Source organism: Mastacembelus armatus, chromosome 17 (genome assembly GCF_900324485.2).
Source record: "Mastacembelus armatus chromosome 17, fMasArm1.2, whole genome shotgun sequence".
NCBI lineage: Eukaryota > Metazoa > Chordata > Actinopteri > Synbranchiformes > Mastacembelidae > Mastacembelus > Mastacembelus armatus.
In genome coordinates, this window is record NC_046649.1 from 6,132,596 (window position 1) to 6,154,992 (window position 22,397).

Here is a 22,397-nt window from a genome sequence, read left to right on the forward strand (position 1 = left end):
GCTGGAGGGGAAATGACCAGAGAAATGTGAAACTGCACAGGCCTGAGATAGGAACTGTGACTTTCATTCTGTTCAGGGGTTAGTCAGTAATTCACTTGGCTCAGTATTCATTGCACACTGGGTTTACTAGAGCTTATTTGCTTAAAACAGCTTTGGGGATAGTGACTGGTAAAAGTTGTGGACTTTAAAACCAAATAATGAGCAAAGTGTTGCTTAACGGCTTTAGACCTATGGTGATCTGCAAAAGTTGGCCATTAAATATCAGGTGGTTGATCATTGTAAGCTATCCCTAACAGAGTGCACCGTCACTTACCTGTGAGTTTATCCACTGATGGAGTATTAAATAGTGCATCTTAAAAGCTATAATTTTATGTAATCAGGGCCTCTAGATCTACAATTAGGGATTCTTTTTAAAGTAAATGTTTATGATTTTGTACTTTACCTTGCATGGCTTGTTTTGATTTACCTCAAGGCACCAATGCACAATTATTACATAATTACACAATTATACATACATTCATGAGGACTTTGCCTCAAAAAATTGTAAAATTTAAGGTTAGCCAACTGAGCAAAATCAATATTAAAGAATGAGTAAATAACATTCAGTATCTGGGCAAGCTGGAAGGGATTTAACGACATTTCTTTCTATTCATATTTTTTCTATTTTTCCATACCCAGCCCTTCTCTTTTTCTTTATACAGCAATGAATTATGAACTCTTTACCAATTTACAGCACTAAAATAGCAGTTTTTACTGAAGGCTTCTTTTTTTCTTTTTCTTTTTTTTTTTGTCTTCAGGGATTTTCCACAAAAGATGGCATCTGCGCTGTCAGAGAACCCAGCCTCTGTGATTCACTCTCTCAATCTCGCTCACAACACACTGGACAACCAAGGTACAAGACTGGACTCTGAACTCCATCTCCCTCCTCATGCTCTGTCTCTCTCAGGGCACCACTGACTGCTTTTTTTATTTTTTTATTTTTTGCTTTTATTTTGTTGCTGCTTCCTTTTCTCCCAAAGGATTAAAAATCAGTCTCTGTTCTCACCGAACCATTGTTTTGCTTGTCCTTGTTCTTCTCTCTCATCTTCCTTTTCATGCCGTATATGTTTATAGTCTCACCTACAATGAGCCACACAAACTATACGCCTTGTGTTTTTGTATCCACACACTCATATACTGAAAAGAAATACATCCACCTTTCTGCTGTTTGAGTGTGAAAGAGAAGTGTGTGTGTGTGTGTGTGTGTGTGTGTGTGTGTGTTTGTGTTTGTATGTCAGGCTTTACTTGCATGCAAATATCACTCATGAACTAATATCTCTCCGCCCTTCTGACACATCACTTCCACTCGCTTCAATAAATTCTTTGTGGCCGCACTGTGTTTTGTGCTTATTGACAGTGTTTGGAATTTATTGTGACTACTAAGATCTTCGGCTTTAGCTGTCATCACAGTAATATCAATAATCACAGCAAAGACTCATCTTCTGTGCTGTGGTTATAATGTGCTTTTTTAATTCCTTTCAAAGTAAGAGTTCTGTACATACACATTAATAGAAGCTGAGAAAGACAGAGATACAGAAAACAAGGAAGAAGGTCTGGCATTATAATGAATTCCCTTTTTAATAACACAGAGCCTTTCATATTATCATTGTGGCTCTAATGTGCTTAATGAAACCGATGAGCTGAAACTGTGTTATGTAATCTGGCTTGTTGGGGTATGTGGCATTCATATGCATTTGTCACTGGGTGGGAAAAAAGTGAGATTATATGTTGGGAGTGTGTTTTATTTATTTTATTTTTTGTGTTTGTCGATGTAGTATACTTGAGTGTATGACTACACTGTTAGTGTATAATTTGGAGGGGGTGTATTGAAAGAGGCTGCATTTTGTCTTGATGTTGGGTGGCTACGCTGTGTGTGGGCTCAACTCTTTGTTTGGTCTGTGAAGTAAGAGAAGACAAGTCCATCACAATTCTGTGTCCTTAAACTGCTTTTTCTGACCAACATTTCAAAATCCAAACATTTTCACTTCAGAAAACAAGAAAACAAATTATCCTTGGTAAAAATATAACTAATTGATAGAATAATTGACAAGATATTTTTTTTTCAGTATTTTTGCCTAGGTTTTGGATATATTTCTATTTTCTTTCTAGTTGTGTTATTTTTAAAGGAGGCCTTTTTCTTCTCTCATTTTGCCTCCTCTCTTCTCTTCCTTCTCCTGCCAGGAGTTTCCAACCTGATTCAACAGGTGTGTCGCCTGAACAAGGGATTGCGCCTCCTTAACCTCTCTAAGACGTCCCTGTCCTCCAAGGGTAGGTGTGCTCTTCTAAGACACGGCAGCCTTTAGTAGCTTGCCTTGCACACTCAGTGTTTTAAATTATTAAATGTCATGACTGCAGAATTAAATTTTGAAGCAAAACATGTGTTTTGCCCAGAGAGACATTAAACAGGAGAATTGAAGCTTTCTGTGAAATGTGGGTGTGCATGTTCAAGACACATTCACACAAACCAGAGTGCTGCTCTTCTGCCCCAGATGGAGGTGTATTTGGTTTGTCATTTACACACACAAGCAGGTCCATGCATGTACAGCACGATCCTTCTACCAAATGATAATCAGGCCAGAATCATAAGCAGCTGATCTGTTTATTTCCCTAAAATCCTACATTGGCATTAGTGCAGTGTCCTAGTTCTGTTGCTTTTATTCCAGATAATATAGCTATACTCCAGTATTACAACAGAATCACAGGGATAATATTGATACAGAGGTAAATCCATACATTATAGCCTAATCTTGCATAGCATGAAACAAAATTTATTTGCACTTAATTTTTGTTTTCTTAGCTTCATGTGTAACTGAAAAATATCCTTTGTCATGAACTGACTTGTTATAATCCACTTCAGCTAACATTTTTACATGCATGAATGTTGTTGGTGAAATCCTTCATTTAAGGTGGGGGGGGGGAACTCATGTCACAGCTAACAAGCATAGGACAGTGATGGTACTAGCAGCTCGAAAGTGACTTATTTCTACCAGTCAAGTGGGCCTGGTGGCAGTGACCCTAAAAAGAGGCAATCTTACCAACCCAGATGGAAATATGCATTTCCTAGTTTTCTTATGGTCTGGACACCCACTGCGAAAAAATAAAATCGGCGTGTATCTCAATAACTCCATTTGATTGTAGTGTAAATTATGTTTCTTGGTGTGGTTAATATAAATTGGCTCTGGGCTCTTAAAGTCACTGTCGCTCAATGTACTGTCTGCTTCACAGAGGCAGTTGACTAAAGTAGATTATGAAACAGCTATGTCAGTCTAGCTGACCACAGTTGGAGGTTGAATGTAATTATAAGCCTCAGAGCTGAGCGTTACAGTACATACTGTATATACTGCAAACAACAACTTTGATGTCCTGTTGGCAGTGGGTTGACACAGTGCTTCAGGGGGAATGCAGAGATGGTGCTGACCTTGAATAGCGTGCGTTGGTATGACTTTGCAGGGACTGAGCATTTTTTGTTGAATATTTATAGATCTCTCTTCCTCTCACCTCCATCCCTCTGACTCTAAAACACCTACACACATGCCAACAAGTACGCACACACACCTAGGCTATACACATCTCTAAGATGTGATCAGACATGCAAATTGGCAGATATATGACACATGCTTTCACACCCTTGCTCACTCACACACTTGACAATGTCACACAGTCACTGGATGGCTGAAAAGTCTCTGGTTACAGGTGAACTGAGCAGCTGATAGATTCAATAGATAGATAGATAGATAGATAGATAGATATACGTGTGTGTGAGGGGGTGGGATTAGACACCCTCCCCCCTCTTTCCTACAAATTAGGGATGAAAAGCTTATTACCTGCCAGCTTCAGAGCTCCAGAAGCACTAGCCTGCTTCTTCCAGACACACTCACCTATTCAAAGTACAACGTCCTGCATCATACTGCAACTGCTGGCTATAATTGATGATATATCATAGTGAATAGCACACGGGGTAACGAGTCGCTGTGTTCTGTTATATGTTGCTGCTAGATAGTTGTCCCTTGTTGCTATGTGTCTATATTTAATCTTCAACTTGGCATGTGTTTTGCACTGAGGATTTTAATGAGGGGTTCCTTTGGACCTGTGGGTATACACGTGTAGTGATCTGATTTGAGAGAATGGTTTTCTTTTGTTTTAGCTTTCAGGGTACATTTGGATACTGGAATGGAGCTGAGCTGTCCAGTCTCTCTTCAGTTATCTTTTGCTGCAGAGCTTGCTTACCCTTCTGTATTCATTAGTTGCTACAGTAATAAGTCACGTCCAGAGCATTAAATTGGCCCAATGGATAAGAAGAGGCTCATTACAAGTTGATTAAATGACTCAGATCCATATGACTTGTTTATTCAGTCCCTATTCCTTCTCCTGCCTTTCTTCCACTCTGTCCCTTCTCCTCTTTGCCCATCAGGTGTTGTGTCACTGTCCCAGGCGTTGTGTTCAAGTGATGACTACTCCAACTCTCTACTGCATCTCGACCTGAGCAAAAACCCTGGGGTTCTGTCTGGAGAGGATGCTACAGTGAGGGACTTGCATACAAACACACACAGGAAACAAGGCGAAAAATAGAGACAGACAAAAACAAATGTTTGACCAATAAGGAGCTTGTCCCCGTCTTCAGATGAATGAATGGAGAAAAAAAAAAACAACACATTTCCATCATGTTTTCTACAGTTTTCATTGTTTGACGTTTGACTGCCGCTCCCTTAATGATGTCATCTTCTTGCACCCAATTTAAAAAAAACAAACAAAAACGCTTTAATTAAAAGTCAGTGGAGAATTAGCGTTGCTGGCTCTTTATCTCAGTGACATTTTCATAATGTTACTGGATGGATACACACATTAATTGGCATTTTCTATCGCCAGTTTTCTGGAAATTCGCTTAAAAGTTGCTCTACATTTGGATGGAAGTACTGTTTTAATCAACGAGGATTTAATACGGCTTTTTTGGGCTTGATCAGCAGAAAAATTTTGGCAGTGGTATAAATTAATTACAAATGTAAAGTGTTGTATGCATTAGTATTCATCCCAGGCTTATTTGTGTGAGATTGTATACAGATTGTGAGTGAACAGCATTTCCTGACACAAATTTTGGATTGGATTGAGAACTCTGTATCAGTCACTTCACTACATTATCTTTTTTTTTTTTTTTCAGGCTATTCTTATGCAACTTTGACTTTATGCTTCGGGTTGTTTTCATGCTGAAAAACCCATCTTTTCTGATGTAGCATTTTTTTTTGCAGACTTCAACATGTTTTCTGTATTTTGCTGGATTCGGTTAACACTCCCTGCACTGCTGCAAAGAGTAACAATTCCCAGAGCCTGATGCTTCGAGCTGCTTCATGACGGTGTGCTGTTTAGTCTGATGGTTAAAAAGCTCAATTTTCAGCCTCATCAGACCACTGTCTTATGTGCTGTCTGGCAAAGTGTGGCTCAGATATCAGGTGTGTTTTTTTTTTTTTTTTTTTTTTAAACATTGCTTTTCTTTACAACTTTTCTATAAATCTGCAACAGTCCAGCACTGACTCTACTGAGTCTGAGCAACCTGAAACTATTTCAGAGGTGTCATGGGTTTGTTCTCTCTCATTGCTCTCTTTTTTGCAGTCTGATTTTTAGAATGGTAGGTTTTTTTCACACTCTTTCTGTTCTTTAATAACATTTTAATTGAACTCCAGTAGATATTCAGTCATTTAGTGTTAATAAAATGTTCTTGTATCTTGCCCCCAATCTTTCAGTCCCCCTGAGTTGCTTGGACTGTTCTTGTTATGATAGCAATGAACTAAAAACGTGTGTCTTCTAAGTGTTTTGTAGAGATCTCACTTTGACTTTTGACTTTTTTCTGTTGATCAGAATCAAAAAAGCCACATTATTCTCCCATGATTCACTACGTTTTTTGATAGTGTTGTGAAACTATAAAATATGAACACCTTAAAGGGGACTGAATACTTTTTATGACCACTATAACCTCTTCTATATACTCTAGGAATGTAGTTCATAATTATTCTCTAAAAGATATTTCTAATTTTCCTGTGCAGAACCTGTACCTGTTCCTGGCCCAGCCCAACTGCCTAGTCCATTTGGACCTGTCTGGGACAGACTGCACTGTGGACTTGGTTTGTACCCATGATCTCTACAACAGTCACTATCCACCTATTGCTGTCTGAGCCCATCTCTTGGATTGGATTCAGGCCAAGAAACTGAAAAGCGCCCTGAATACGAATCGCCCACCACCAAAAAACTATTTTACCTCAGTTGACTCAGTCTTTCTTGGAGCTCCACTGTGCAGAATGCACAGAGTAGTGAAAGCTCGTAGAAGAGCATCTAATGAAATCACTGAATACATTTGTATGAATAGTACCAGGAGCTTTTGTTTTATAGGTTTGTTCACATCTTTGCCAGTTGAAAGAGATGGCTTCGTCTGTGTTGTTACTGTGTCTAAATTTAGCATGTCTCAGTGTGACAAAGCAGTAATTTGCCGCATTAGCAGTTACACTAACAGCTGAAAGGATGATGGAGCCTCCTCTCTGAATGACTTCAGTGACCATGTGTGAATATGTCTGCCCCTGCTGGTTGCTGCTGAGATGGCAGGCTCACTGTATGACTATGCAGAAGTAATGCTGAAAGTTACAAATGCACATATCATCAATCACATATCAAATACTGAATTCGTTCTTTATGTTTGTTGCTGCTGATGTGAGAATGCAGTTAGGATAATGCAATGTTGGGGTGAACAAACATAAAAAGCTTTTTTTTTCATTGTTTCCCTATGTTGTATGTGAGCATCAACCACATCTACTTAGAACTCTACTTTTTCTCAGTGAATCCTCAGCAGGGCAGTGTCTAATTGAACTACTTATATTATCTTGAAGATTATTTTCATACAAAACATATAATGAGCATCCAAACCAGGATGAGTTGTTCAGTGTAAAAATGCTCCTTATATTAAAGTTCAGCTTTCATATAAAAAGTGAAAAATTGTCACTGTAATGTGAATATTTCAGAGAGTTGTCAACACATTTTTTTTTAAGCCTTATTAAAATCCACTTTTTGTAATTCTGGTGCAACAGCCTGCTTCTCTATAATTTCAAGGTACAGAAACTAATCTGTAGAAGATTAGAAATACAAAATGCCAAATATGCATTTTTTTTGTATGTTTGCAATTTAACCTGACAATCTGACACACATGGCAACTCCTGTGAACATTTCACAACGAACGTCCACCTCATTCACCAACATACACCCCCTGTATGTTCACATACGGCAAGAGGCTGCCATTGGTAGGATGAAACAACAGACCACAATGCTGGACTACAGCTGATTTGTTTGTGTGTGTCTCTTATGGCAGCCTCTGGCACTAACAATGAAAACTATAAAACAGTGTCGAGAGGTAGATGAACAATATAAATTGTCTATATTTGAAAAATTCAATCTGAGGGGCCATTTTGTTTAGTTAGTACTTTTATTTTAAATATTTAGTTAAGTATATATTTGCTGATAATACTGCTTTCTTATGTGGAACACATTTACTCATTGTTGATTATTCTGCCATTGTTTTGTTCCACCCCTGGCCTGTATGTACCACAGTGCCTTGTGCCTCTCTGTGATGTCCTTGTGGCACGTCACCTTAGCTGAGCAGTTTTAAACACCTAGACGCAGGGACCTTGTCAAGCAGGAATGTGTTTCATGGAGGAAAACTCTGAAACTAATCTCGCTCCCTCCTGATAGTGTGGGCCATGAATTTTGTATTGAAGTGCATGAATGGAAGTCATTGCCTTTATTCAGCTTTGTTTGCAAGTTCTCAAACTTTGTCTCTTCTTATTTCTTATTAAACCTCCCCATGAGACTAAAGTAGTGTTCTTCGCTATAGCTGTATGTTCTGGTTTGTTAATTGTCATTTATCCTTTAGAGAGAAACTGAGAGATAATTTGTCTTTTTATAGTGTTTGCCTGTTGGATTGAATTATTAATAAGTTCCTGTTTTAATCTGCGCCTACATGTCAGTGCCAGTCAGTTAGTCAATTTGTGTGATGAATCACAGTACCAGGGAAAAATTGATTTGTCTGATAGTTTAATCTCGCAAGTGATAAGATGCTACTTAGAGAGTCTGAAGAAATTGGGTTTTGATATAGATCATATCAAAGCTCATCTTTAGTGCTCTCCTGTCTAACAGACACATATATATCATCTTTATTTCAAGATCAATGGGCTCACAGTTACTGTGAATTCATTTTGGTGCTTTCCAGAGCCCCACAGTTTAAAAAAAGTGAGCCATAATGTCACTTGATAAAAACCTGATTTGATATGCACTTTGATGGATGGCTGCATTGATCATTCCATTGATCACAGATGCAGGAAAACTGTAGCTGATACTGCATGCTTGATGGTTGGTTTTTGACTTTTTTTTTTAACGTGAGACTTGACAGTTATATTTAGTACAGAGAAATGAGGAATCGTGAGTGAAAGATTATTTCTTCTGGTATGGATTCAACTTGACTTTTATTCAGCGTAATACAATTACACGTCTTATTGCCCATTTACTCCTACTATCGGGAATTAGTAGACTTCTCTGACAGATGAGCACTTACCGTACACACTTTAAAAGATTAGTAGAAACATTATGTTTCATTCAGCTGCTGGGGCTACAGGGCATTAACCCTTAAATGGAAAAGGACATGGCAATAATTGGGAAAAACAAGCCACTGAGGCCTTGAGCAATTTCATATATATTTTTTCATTTTCCAGTATATATTCTGTAATTCACATTTCAGGCATAGATTTAAAAAAACAATGTGCGATTAAACTCTGTTAGAAACGAAATTCTGAACCACATTTTAAACATAAACTGATCTCAAACCTTCATTAAAGCATTTATTGGAATAGCTTAAAATCCTTAGAAATAAACATTTTGTGTGGTCATAAATAATGCAAACGTGAAGCTAAAGTAGGTCAGCATCTCATGGAGAATAAAATCATTAGCACATCAATATTTCAACTCAAGCTTCGGTTGATTTCTTGGCTGTAAAGAAATCAAAGCTGTGCTGAAAATCCTTTCTATAACCAGATTTGGGAAGTGTATTATAGGATAAAGACATTTGTCACACCAGTGCATTCTAGTATTAGCAAATGTAAAAAAAAGTACTTGAAAATCAAATGTTAAAATAGGCTGTGTATTATGCACATAAATGACCTCTATGATGAATTCTTATTTTTTGGCATTATTAGGATGCTACTACTGCTAGTGAGAATCAGAAGCTAAGTAAACTTGTATATATTTGTATAAATGTAATGCCACAGGTTATATTATCTTGCACACACCCCAACCAATTGGCATAAAAGGAACAAATTCTACAACAAATTGCTCAGACTGTTTGTGTCTGTGTTCGACCAGCAGTAACATCTAATTTTGTCCTGTTTTTTCTCATGCACCAATCTGCATCAGGTGTCTGTGTAATGTGTATGTACATATGTAATGCTGCATAATAAGGGACAGTTTGGTTGAAGAGGCTGCGCCAAAGAGGAAATACTACAACACATTTTTTTTATAGTCCTCATATTGCATTAGTGTCAGCTTTAATCTCTGGTGTAATCAGTTGTGCAGACAGTCAAGAGCCAAAATAACTTACGTAAGACCATCACATTCTCTGGAACCTAACACGACCCGTCTCTCTGTTTCACTGCCAGCTGTTTGGGGCCTTGCTGCGAGGCTGCTGTGCTGACCTCTCCTACCTGAACCTATCCAAGAACTCCTTCTCTCACAGGTAGGCATTCACCTTCAGTGTACAAGTAAATCCCTGTTAAGTGCACAAACACATTTGTTTTCTTCTTCTGACTCAGCCAAAGAGCTGTGGAGGAATTCCAGTCAGGAGACACAGAGCAAAGCGAGCATCATCAGTTATTTCCTGCTGTACAGCAGATTAGTGTGTAGCCCTGGACCTCACTTGCTGCCTTCATTTGTCCTTCTTCCCTGTGTGTGTGTGTGTGCGTGTGTGCGTGCGCGCGTGCGTGTGTGTGTGTGCGTACTTGTATTTCTACCTTTGTTAGGACTTTATGGCAAAGTTAAGACATCAAGCTGGTCCTCATTTTTTTTAGGTTTTTTTTTTTTTTTTTTTTTTTTAAACTTACTTTATTCATCCCAAACTGGGAAATTCCACTCTGCACTTAACCCACCCAAACTGCACACGCACAGCATAATGCATACCGTGCACACACACCCGGAGCAGTGGACAGCCATTGCTGCGGTGTCTGGGGAGCAGTTGGGGGTTCAGTACCTTGCTCAGTCGTGGTATTGAGGGTGGAGAGCGGGCTATTCACTCTGCCCACCGACAATTTCTGCTGGTCCTGAGACTCCAACCTGCAACTTTCAGGTTACAGGTCCGACTCTCTATCCATTAAGGCCACGACTGCCCCCATTAATTTAGATGTGATGGTTAGGGTAAGGGTGTAGGAAATGCATTAGGTCTCTGAGTGGCCTAATAGAGGTACAAGCTTGTCTGTGTGTGCTGCTTCCACAATGTGTTTTTTTTCTCTCTCTCTTAATGTGCATACGTCTGATTGCTAACTAGTTTTGTGTCATGCACTTGTATGCATGCACAGAGTGTGTGTGGAGTGTGTGCCTGTGTTTACCTACCCAGCAGGTAGAAGCAGCTCTGTCTCTCATCATGTCATGTCCTCCAGGAGCCCAGGAGCTTCTCTGCTCAGCATATTATGTTACCGAATTACAGAGAAAGAAGTTGGTGAAAAATTAGACTAATTTTAGACAGGAATTATTGTTCCAGTCCCTGGGCCTCTGTGCCTGCATTATTTTTTTCCACCTCTCTGTTTCTTTCTGCTTCATCTTTCTATCCATCATTTCCTTTTTTGCATATATTTTGCATCTTTTCATTCTTTCCACGTCCTTTTTACTGTGTGAAAACGTGCTGTTGGAACCCTTAAGTATACGTGTCATCCATCTGCTTTTAAAGTTTCTTATTGCTCTTTTCTTCCTTCTTATCCCTCTCTTGTTACTCTCTCTTCATTCTGCACTTCCCTGCTCTTCTTCCTCCCACTCCACCTCCATTATTCATTCTCTTTCCCACTGTTCTTTCCTCTCACATCTTCCTGCTCCCCCTTCCCTGTGTTCATGGTTCATCCCACCTCCTGCCAGTCATGGGTCTTCTGTCACTAAATGCATGCTCACTGTTGTGACAACATGGAGCCACAAAGCTGAGCCAGGCTGATAAGAACAGTCTGGCCACCATTCATTGTTATGGAGCGGACCGCTTCAGACCCCTCCTTTACCCATGACACACACTGTCCTGACTTTCATGCACACACACACACACACACACATACAGATTTGGTACTTTGATGGGCAAACCATGTATATCCATTTGCACAGACATGCATACATGGTAACAAGCTGCTGATACAACTCTCTGGAGAGGGTTTTGAGAGAGACACTGACACTATCTGCTCGTGTGTTATAGAAGCCGTTCTGTATCAGCACAGTCCTGACTGGCTTTATGCTAATCATTACAAATGGGTCAAAGCAGAGCTGGAGTCCCACACACTGGAAGGTTATCACAATCGCAATAAAGGGCTTGTAATGAAGCTGCCTGGTTATTCCTCACTATTATCCTAATGTTTTCATCTTCGTCTTTTATTTCCTTTTTTTTTCTCTTTATTTTTCTCATCATTACTCTCTCCCTTATGACCTTTCCTTATTTTCTTTATTTTCTACTGCTTCTTCCTTTCTTTTTTTTTTTTTCCTCTCGCCACAGGCAGTTTTATCTTTTAACTAAGTTAACATGCTTTTATCTGTGTGGGGTGAATGCTGGAGCAGTCTGGAAGACAAGTGACTCCATCAGCCATACATTTGCCTAATCACAGGCAAAAATGGATTAACCGTAGCTCAAGGAGTCTTTTAGTGTATGTGTACGTGAGGGCATACAGGGCTTGAAATGAACACCATACACAAATGACTTGTAGATAATGTTGCCTGTCATGTTACAAGCCAACTTGGCATATGTTGAATCGTTCTAATGGTATTATTTTAACAGTCATAATAATACATGTGAAGGGCCAGGTCCTGAGCACAATAAGGGGCACAGTATAGGGATTCAGTGAAGGAGAACAAATTGTAGGGGCGCAGTGATTAGTCATTATATTCTCAGCTGGTCACATTACAAATCTCATGCCTATTAAACAGCTGTGCCAAACACATGGGCACATGACAAAATTGGCTCAACAATTGGAGAGGAAATTAAGGAGAGGAACTTTTTGGTTATGCTTTCCTGGAGGTTCAGACAGTAATAAGGATACAGTATGCTGCTACAGGCAGGTGATGTGTCATAGTCTGAATTTGGGTAGTGAAAATATCGAAATCCACTTTATGCTTTTATCTTGATGATGTGTGGTTTTATTTTGAAGACAGCACTACCCTCAGCTCTGTTTGTGCTTCAAGCTAAAAATTCAGGAGTCATTTCAATTAAATTTCCTAATTAAAGCATTAGTTGAAGAAAATGACTATGAATGATGAAAACATGCATTTACTTTACAAATAAATGTAAATAGCTTTATTGTATGACGTTAGCATGTCGGCCATGGTGTTTAGCTCAAAGCACTGCTGTGACTTCAGTTGTAACGTGGCAAAATTGTGCTTTCCCATACCTAATTGTTGATTAATCCTTGGAGAGTAGCTATATGATTCACACCATGTTATCTGTTAATTTAGTTTATTTAAAGTTTGTGGATTTTGTACAATGGAAGGAAGGAAGAAAGACGTTGCGTTGCCAGGCATTCTGACATGCAGCAGGTGGAAATTCACAGCTGTGGTTAATAACATTAATTAGTGCATTCCATTTAATGACCTTGTTGATGAAATCAGTCGCACCTGCGCTTTGCCCACTTTGTTGAGTTATAATGTCTGCACTGAACGAGATTCACTGATGACTCTGAAATGACATTATAAATAAGTGTCATATCAACTATGCAAATTCCTTACATTTTTGATACCGTGATGAGAGATGTCATTGAGAGTATGAAAATTTCAGTCTGCTGACCATTTTGGCTGCTGATCTATGAAGGTCCATTTCAAGCATGTCAAAAGTGCCTCACCTATGGAAACAGTGCATGTTATTTCATTAGGCCGAGGGTGGAAACAATAGAGTGGTAACACAAAGCTTCTGTCCTGCACAAGTAAACAACATATCAGCTGCCTGAAGAGAGGGAGTGGGTAATCTTTTCCTAAAAAGCAAACCTAATCTTTCTGCAAGATAAATTCATCCTCTCTCCTTCTCTCTCTCCCTGTTTCTCATATATCCTTCTTGCCTCTCATCACTTTCTCCTGCTGTCTCCAGAATTATTTAGTGAATTATTTCTGCAGCGGGGGCAGAAATAGCAGATTGGCTGCTTAGACAAGTTGTCTGCATAGATCTGAACCAGTGTACTACATGTATTTTGTGAATGCAGAGGATCGTTCCCTTACGTGTCATGACTCACGAGAGATGTTGTACCTACACACAGACATATCCTCTGTCCTTCCTCTCGTGACAGGGTAATGTGCAGTATATGCCGAGCAGATGGTTGTATAATTGGTCAGTGTTACCTTTTTAACAGGTGGCAGTAATTAATGCCAAGTTCACCTTTTCACAATGTCTGCTTGATATAATACTGACCTAAATGTCATAGGCAGCATCTGTCTGCTTAACCTTCTCTCCCCTTTACCTTTCCTTCTCTGTCAGTTCTTCATTAATCTGCTGTAAACTTTCTGTTTCTTTCTATAAGCATATCACATCCTTCTGTCATCGTCTTGCTCTTCCCGATCAGTCACTCACCTGGTCTCATTGTTCTCTCACCTCCTTTCATTTTCTGTCTGTCTAAATGCCTGAATGTGATCTTTATTTTAAGCTCACCCTCTGCCCTTATCTCCCTTCATCTCTCCATACATAGTTTAAAAATGTTCTTTTCTTTTTCAGAAGAGCAAGAGATTCTCTGCCAACTTTCCGCCAGTTTTTCAGTTCAGCATTCAGCCTGACCCATGTCAGCCTGGCCTCAATGAAGGTCCCTCCTGATTCACTGAGGTGAGTTACTATCAAAGGTATGGCTGCTCAGACTATAATGTAATGGCAGAAAGATAAAATATATCATTCATTTCACCACAGTTGTCTTTAAGAGATGATTCCTTAAAATGACCTTGAGAAAGGATATTAAATGCATGTGGACTAAATACTACCACAGCATCACCTAATCCAAGGGGAGGTAAGGGGAGGTAAAGGGGGGGGTAAGGAACATATCCACATTTAAAGGTGCACTGCGTAAAATATGAGGTTTTGTGGAATCTAGTCAACTATGTATATTGTCATTAGGATTTTTGGGTATAGACTGGTTGAGACGACGAGATGAAATATTACATAATGTGCACTTGTAGTTTAAGGTATGAATGGAATAGATTTGGTGTCCATCCTTAAATATCCACAAAATTATTAACTTTTTGCAGACCTAATTACATTGTGTGTCGGAAAATGAAGATATGCCATTTTAATTTAAAATGTTTTATTCAGTAAAATACAATTGTTCACTTTGTAATTGGAGGTTATTAGCTGTGGAGTATCTGCAGTTCCTTTGTCACAAAATTCAGCATTTCCAGCATCAGCAAATAGTCACATTTTACTTTTACATGAAGTATTCCAGTAAGCTACACAGAGGTAGGTTTATATGTTTTAAATCTGATAATAAAGGGAGAACAGGTAATAAACACAGCCCTGGCAGAAGTTTAGTTATTGAAATTGGTAATCTGCTACTGTGTTTTATGTGTCAGTACTTTGTCTCCACTTGTGGTAAGAGAATCTTCCATCAGTGTTGTTCAGCATGTGGTTGTATCACAAATATTCCACTGACAGTGTTTGGCCTTGACTAGTGTATCACCACTTGTGACAGCCAATCAGCAAGCAATTATTTTGCTTTCATTTTGAGAACCGCTGGACAGGATGTGCATATTGAGTTGGCAAAATAAACTGCTAGAAACTGCACTAATATTCACATCAGACAGACCTGTAATATTATTGTAGTATAAGAAAGATACCATATGTTTATCTGATGTGTGAACAAAAAAGGATTAAGAAGTGACAAACAGATCATGAATTATAACAAACATATTCTAAGTACTGTTGTGGAATTATAGAGTTATAGAGATACAATAATGTTTCTGTAATATCAGTATTCAATTAGATACTACTGTATTAACATCTTTATTGTAATATAGGAATATTACTAAAGCCTTAGATAGAAGCTAAATTATTTTAATTCTCCCAAAAATCTTTTATTGAATTGTTACAAAACATCTTCCAGTAATTCTATAATGAATTTCATGCACAGGAGGAATAAATGCAATCAGTGAAATAATACAAGAAATGATTTGCTGAAAATAAGCCACTGTGGAGGTGCAGAAGATGTGTTTTTAATACCTCCCTTTATATTTCAGTCCAACAGCCCTATGCTTACATAGAGCAAATGTGACCTTCATGTGTAGAGTGCTTGTGAAATAAAACTTCACCATATGAAAAATATTATGATTAACTCTTGCAATGGTCTATAATTTTACTGTATAGATATATATATAATGTAAATCTACAATGTCCAAGATTTAGTGTCGATAGAATGTAAAATGTGAAGGTTTATAATTATCTGAACTGACTTGGGCTTCATGAGCTGATGTGACAGCTCATGAAGCGCATTATTTTTAGCTGCACGCCTCTTTTAAGTGTGTTACCAGCAGTTTTTACTCATACTGCCTCTCTGTGTCAACAACCATTTGTGCTGCTGATAATGTTTAGTTGAACTTGAGGCCTCTGAGTGGCAAAAGATGAATTCCCACTCTTGCCACTCATTCTAAAAATGTACCCACTCATGATTCTGTCGGTGCAAGGCAGTGGGTAAATTTCCCACAGGAATGCTCACTGCCGTTAAATTTTATATCTAAAGAAGGCACTCGTAAAATGTAAGAATTTAAATGTGCTATTCTATATGTTTCAGGCTTATTCTATAACTCTACTAATGTGCAGTGGCCTTTAGAGGATAGTGGTATAAGTTACCATCATTTTGAACAATACTACTTGGCATACATCATACATTATACTTGTTTTTATTGCCTCTGCCGTGAATACTAAAATAGAATTTGCCATATGGGGAATAGTTTGCATCCAAACTATTAATGAGATTTAATCATGAAGGCTCAAATTAGACTTCAAATGTTTTTCTTCAACAGTGGGACCAATTTCTATTATGTTTGTAGACTGGCCTTCAGTGGACACAGATTGAAGCCCCTGTGTTGGCCGGCATCCACTGTGCTGACATAGCTTGGTGCATAAGGTATCAGCTTTAGATCTGTAACTAAACCAGCTCAGTAAGCGGCCAAGCAAAAAGCAGTTTTCCCTATGGAGATAAATGGAGTATTGCTATATTACAGGTTCTGTGTTAGCTTTGGAGCATGCTGTTAGCATCTCATAGCCAAAACTCACAATCAATAGCAGAATAAACAATGCAAACTGACAACAGTTGAGATGATTGTGTGCAGCATGATGGATCTCAGTCGAAATGAATGGAGTGGACTCCCCACTTAGCACTTCTCATTACCTCCTTATGCTGCATAGCTCTTTAGTGTGTATTCATTGCACAAGAACAATCTCCAGCAGGGCCTTGATGTGCAAATGCAGTTTTCTTCTGCACCCAGCTGGGCTTGAGAGTATTTGTGTGCATGTGGAACAATTGGCCGCTTCTCCTGAATAAATATCGAAGGTTATTGAGGTGATTTTTGCTGGGGACTTACTGAACTAGGGCTCTCTTTCTTAAGCTACTTTTCTCTAAATCCTTTAAGGTGGCTCTGAAAGTTTTAGGTGTGCAGAAGAGAACATGGGGGAAGATTAGGCTGTGGAGAGGGTTTGGATGATTGGTATAGGTTGTTAGAGGGAAGAAAAGAATCCAGGTCATTGTTGCTTTGCCCTCTTTTTTCCCTCATTCTTACCTACCTATCATTATGCTCAGTCCTCTTCTTCCTTATCAGCATTTTCATTAATCTTTTTGCTTCACTTCTTTTGTGTTCCCCTGTTCTCTCTCTTTACCATCCCTACCTGTGTTTTTTATTTTTCTTCAGGGCTCTGTTCCTAGGTTTGTCCAATAACCCTCATATCACTGATTTACACCTGGACATCAGCAGCTGTGAGGTACGCACTGTCTGTTTGTACTGCTGTAGATATCTTCAGTCATCTTCTTTGTACAGTAACGCTTGTGGCTATTCCAGCATGTTCCACTCCTGTACTCCTCCTTCACACAGTTAAGGTCAGCAGGTGCTGCGGTGATTCAGGAGCTGTTTCCTCGAGTTTCATGTGTGGGGGCTTTGGACATCTCTGATAATGGTAAGAGAGACGCCTGCACATACACACTACGAATAGACTCGGATGGTCGGTTGTTCTATGGACACAATTCACTGACAGAAGTAGAATGTTTAAACTGAGAAAATGTACCATTTTAAGAAGAAAAAGGTAATTTTGAAATTGATGGCAGCAACACGTCTCAAAAACATTGTGACAGAGGCAAAAAGCTGTGGTACTAACAAGGAAGAGCTGCAAGAACATCTTGAATCTAATTAGGTTAATTGGAAACAGGTCAGCAGTGTTACTTGGTATAAAAAGAGCATCTTAGAGAATCAGTCTCTCAGAGGTAAAGATGACCATTCTGTAAAAAAAGAGCTATGGCTACAAAATGTTGAAAAATTTTAGAATGATATTCCTCAGTGTAAAATGGCAAAGACTTTAAATATGCACATGGACAGAATTGTTGTTACTTTTCCATTAAAGAAAGAAAAACCCACAATGGTCACTGAAATAATTTGAAACTGACAAAAGTAATGATACTGAAAATTAACTAATGAAAATCAGACATTGTTTTTGAATTGTGGTTTAACAGAGGCATTTAAAAAAAACCAACAAAAATGATGGTAGATTGACAAGAATGTGACCACAGGGACATGTTAAACTAAAGTGTGTCCTGTAATCAGCATCACAGGTGTCTTCAAACTTGTAATCAGTCAGTCTGCCTATTTAAAGGCTGAACAGCAGTCACTGTGCTGTTTGGTATCATGGTGTGTACCACACTGGACATGGACCACAGAAAGGAGAGAGTTGTCTCAGGACATTAGAAAGAAAATGATAGACAAGCATGTTAAAGGTAAAGGCTATAAGACCATCTCCAAGCAGCCTGATGTTCCTGTGACTACAGTTGCACATATTATTCAGAAGTGTAGCCAACCTCCCTGGACGGGGCCACAAGAGGAAAATTGGTGACAAATTGAAGAGACTGATAATACGAATGGTAACCAAAGAGCCCAGAACAACTTCCAAAGAGATTAGAGGGGAACTCCAAGGTCAAGGTACGTCAGTACCAGATCGCACCATCCATCGCTGTTTCAGCCAAAATGGACGTAATGGAAAACGACCAAAGACGACACCACTGTTGAAAACAAATTATAAAAAAGAGAGACTGGAATTTGTCAAAATGCATATTGACAAGCCACAAAGCTTCTGGGAGAATGTCCTTTGGACAGATGAGACAAAACTGAAGCTTTTGTCAAGGCACATCAGCTCTAAGTTCACAGACACAAAAATGAAGCATACAAAGAAAAGAAGACTGCACCTATGGTGAAACATGGAGGAGGCTCAGTTATGTTCTGGGGCTGCTTTGCTGCGTCTGACACAGGGCGTCTTGAATCTGTGCTGGGTACAATGAAATCTCAAGACTATCAAGTCATTCTGGAGCAAATTGTGCAGCCCGGTGTCAGAAAGCTTGGTCTCAGTCACAGGTCATGGGTCCTCCAACAGGATAATGCCCAAAACACACACTCAGCTAAACACACCCAAGAATGGCTAAGAACAAAACATTGGACTGTTCTGACGTGGTCTTCTATGAGCCCTGATCTAAAGCCTATTGAACATCTGTGGAAAAAGCTGAAACATGCAGTCTGGAGAAGGAACTCTTCAAACCTGATGAAGCTGGAGCAGTTTGCTCACAAGCAGTGGGCCAAAATACCTGTCAACAGGTTACAGAAAGGGACTGCCTTAAAAGGTGCAACAGAATATTAAGAGTCATTTTTATCTAGGCCAATTTCATTCATTTGTTTTTTTTAAATGCTTCTGTTAAACCACAATTCAAAAGCAATGTCTGATTTTCATTAAAATTTTTATTTATGAGTTTTGTCAGTTATTTCAGTGGTCGAGTTTTTCTTTGTTTAATAAAAGGGTACCAACAATTTTGCCCATGCGTATATATATAATCATCTGCAGAACATAATATCAAGATTCTCAGAATCTGCAGAAATCTCTGTGCACAAGGGACAAAGCTAAGATACAATACTGCATGCCCATGATCTTTGGGCCCTAAGATGTGACTATATTAAAAACAGGCATCACTGCATGGGCTCAGGAACACTCTCTGTAAACACAGTTCGCTGTGCCATCATAAAATGCAAGTTAAAGCTCTATGATGCAAAGAAGAAGCCATATATGAACATGATAACCAGGACTGAGCAGTTAGAAACCTATGTCAGGCAGCAATGGGACAACATCCCTTTCCCTAAACTACAGCTGGTTTCCTCAGTTCCAAGTGGTGTAGACTATTGTTAAAAGAAGAGGGGATGCTACACCCATGGTAAACATGGGCCTTGATATTTTCTATGTACTATTGTGAATAAAATATGAGTTTATGCGATCAAGGGCGGCTGTGGTTTAAGAGGTAGAGCAGGTCGACCATGAACCAGAGGATTGGTGGTTCGATCCCTGGATTCACTAGTCCACATGTTGAAGCATTCTTGGGCAAGACACTGAACCCCAAGTGGCTGTTCCATCAGTTTGTCATTGTGTGAGTGGATGGATGAATGGACTAGATTGACTTGAGTATAGAAAAGTGCTATATAAGACCATTTAACATTTATAACTCAGTGCATTATGTTTTTATGTAGATATTACATGGCTATCCAACCTTTTTGGAATTGGGGTTGTAGAATCCAACTTTTTAAAAACTAAACTAGTTTTGAGAATTGCTCTCAAAATTGTCTGTACGTCAGCGTTGGAAGCAAAGAGGAAGCTTTCCAAAGTTTGGAAAAATAGCCCTAATTATGTCCTAGTGATACATATGGTGAGGGATTGATACTGAGCATTGCTTATGAAGTCTGAATATTTTTCAGAAATGGCTCTGGACTTTGAACAAGCTGGGAAGAACCTGAGCAGCAACAAGGGTTCTGCTGGAATAGCTAACTACTACTTGGTGAACTCAGACATTAATTCTTGGTATAGCAAGTGATGTAAGGTGAAGGTTGGGGTGGTGAAGGAATCTGCACAACTACAGAATCTGGCATGAGTCTGTTAGCAGAGTTAAAGGGTGAATCCCAATTCCAGTAAATGCATCCTCACTTTCATCGAGCCAGGAAATATGCTTTGAGAGACATGAGATGTCCTTTACTTTGATCCTAAATGTGCAGTGTCCAATCACAGACTGACTCATGATAAAGGGGCATGTCAATTTGTGACAGACTTCAGCAAACGATGCACTCATGTATCCTTGGTTCTAGCTCCTCCAGGCAGCCTCCTCACTCCTCAGAATAGAAATAAGAGCTGTGGTACGTCCTTCATCATGGTGGACAGGGATGACTTCCAGGTCGACTGAGGACTAAGGAGCAAGGAAAACATCAATGCTGCATTTTTAAATTTTTTTTTATAAGGACGCCAGTTATTTTACTCTTGTTATAAAGACTGAGTTACCAGCTGATACAAGTGATCAAATAAAAAGACAAGTGAACACCCTAATAACAGATAACCCTGTAATCCCAGGTTGACTGCATGTCCTTTGGTTCGGGTGATTTAAGTAACTGCAAATTTGTTAGGGAATTTGCAGTTACTTAAATTACAAAACAAGGCCGAATTTGTCTTAAAAATAGGCCTTGTATTGCTGCTGTTGTTGATACAGTGCTGATATGTTTATAATCCTGATTTAAATTGTGTTTATTATGTGTATGTGTACTGATTGCTCCCTTGGACTGAATATGACAACTACACTGTGGTTAACTGGGAATTGGAGGTGATATGGTACATACAATACACAGCATAGTGTATACTATTGCAAATTTTGCTCCCAGGATCCTCTGCATGGCCATGTTCATAATCTTGCTATCAAATTCTTTTGAAAGATACAGTTTTTTATAGACATTACCTGAACAAGACATTACAGGAAACAAGCAGAGGATGTCCTTTTTAAAAGATGCCCTCTTTAACAATTTAATTTTAGAACACATGCCTGATCGCCATTTTACAGTGTGTGCTGTGGTGAACATAGTGTACCATCTGAAGCTCAGGTTTTTTGAACATCACAGATGACTACATTGAGGACATAATTTCATCTGTTTGCTGCCTGCTAATACTCTGTGCTTAGCCACTGACGTTTATTCTCTAAAACTGCTAATGATAAAAATATCTGATACATATCTTGGGATGTATTTCTGCCCTAGTACCATTATTGCCATTTATTCTGCCAGCTAGTTATTTTCAAAAACATAGCAAATGGGGTGGTCACTTATTATTTTAGAAGGCCACTATGCATTTTTGTCTTTGTTGCCAAAATATCTTGCCATGGAAACCACTTGCTTTTAGCAGCATCTTCCATCCTTTGGTTTAAATGTGAGTGGGTGGGAGCAGTGGGATAATTGGGAGTATTTTGGAATTTCAGTGGGCAGTGAGAATTTGTTCTAAAACAGACCATAAGACAGAAACAGAGCTAGAAATGTTAGCACCTGGAAAAGTAAATTAATCACTACTATGGCACAATTGGTCAATTTTATGAAATAAACAGCAGTTTGCTTATTTAAATGCTACTAAGAGGATGCATTTGTATATCTCCTCAGGCATAGGTGTTTACAAAGGCTCTGTACATCCTAGTACTGCTGCTGTTGCACTTGTATTTAAGCGATGTGTTTGTGGTGTGTGTGCGGGTGTGCGGGTGTGCGTGTGTGCGTGTGTGTGTGTGTGTGTGTGTGTTGTGTGTGTGTGTGTGCAGGTTTAGATTCTGACCTGTTGGCTGTCATCCCAGCGTTCTCCAGGCACCCCTCACTCAAACACCTGATGCTGGGGAAGAACTTCAACATCAAGGGCAGGTAGAGACCACAGAGGAACCAGGAGCACAGATGGTTGAGAAGATGATACTAATGATGAAGCTTTTTCCCTTCTCTCTGCCTCCTCAGGGTGCTGGAAGAAATTCTGCAGAAACTAGTTCACTTGGTGCAAGAGGAAGAGTGTGTGAGTTGGATTATGTAACATATTGTACACACACGCACACAAACAC

The 22,397-nt window shown here is 39.1% G+C and overlaps 1 protein-coding gene across 1 annotated transcript in view; it reads left to right on the forward strand.

The window, feature by feature from the left end:
* Nucleotides 1-22,397, forward strand: part of carmil3 (capping protein regulator and myosin 1 linker 3) — a 68,093-nt gene that overhangs the window by 25,774 nt on the left and 19,922 nt on the right. Inside the window, exons 11-20 of the mRNA XM_026313632.1 lie at nucleotides 798-892; nucleotides 2,221-2,307; nucleotides 4,451-4,560; nucleotides 6,075-6,152; nucleotides 9,720-9,796; nucleotides 13,994-14,098; nucleotides 17,167-17,236; nucleotides 17,347-17,428; nucleotides 22,113-22,209; nucleotides 22,297-22,351. Of these exons, the coding sequence (XP_026169417.1) occupies nucleotides 798-892; nucleotides 2,221-2,307; nucleotides 4,451-4,560; nucleotides 6,075-6,152; nucleotides 9,720-9,796; nucleotides 13,994-14,098; nucleotides 17,167-17,236; nucleotides 17,347-17,428; nucleotides 22,113-22,209; nucleotides 22,297-22,351 (856 nt within the window). The remainder of the gene's footprint in view (nucleotides 1-797; nucleotides 893-2,220; nucleotides 2,308-4,450; nucleotides 4,561-6,074; nucleotides 6,153-9,719; nucleotides 9,797-13,993; nucleotides 14,099-17,166; nucleotides 17,237-17,346; nucleotides 17,429-22,112; nucleotides 22,210-22,296; nucleotides 22,352-22,397) is intronic.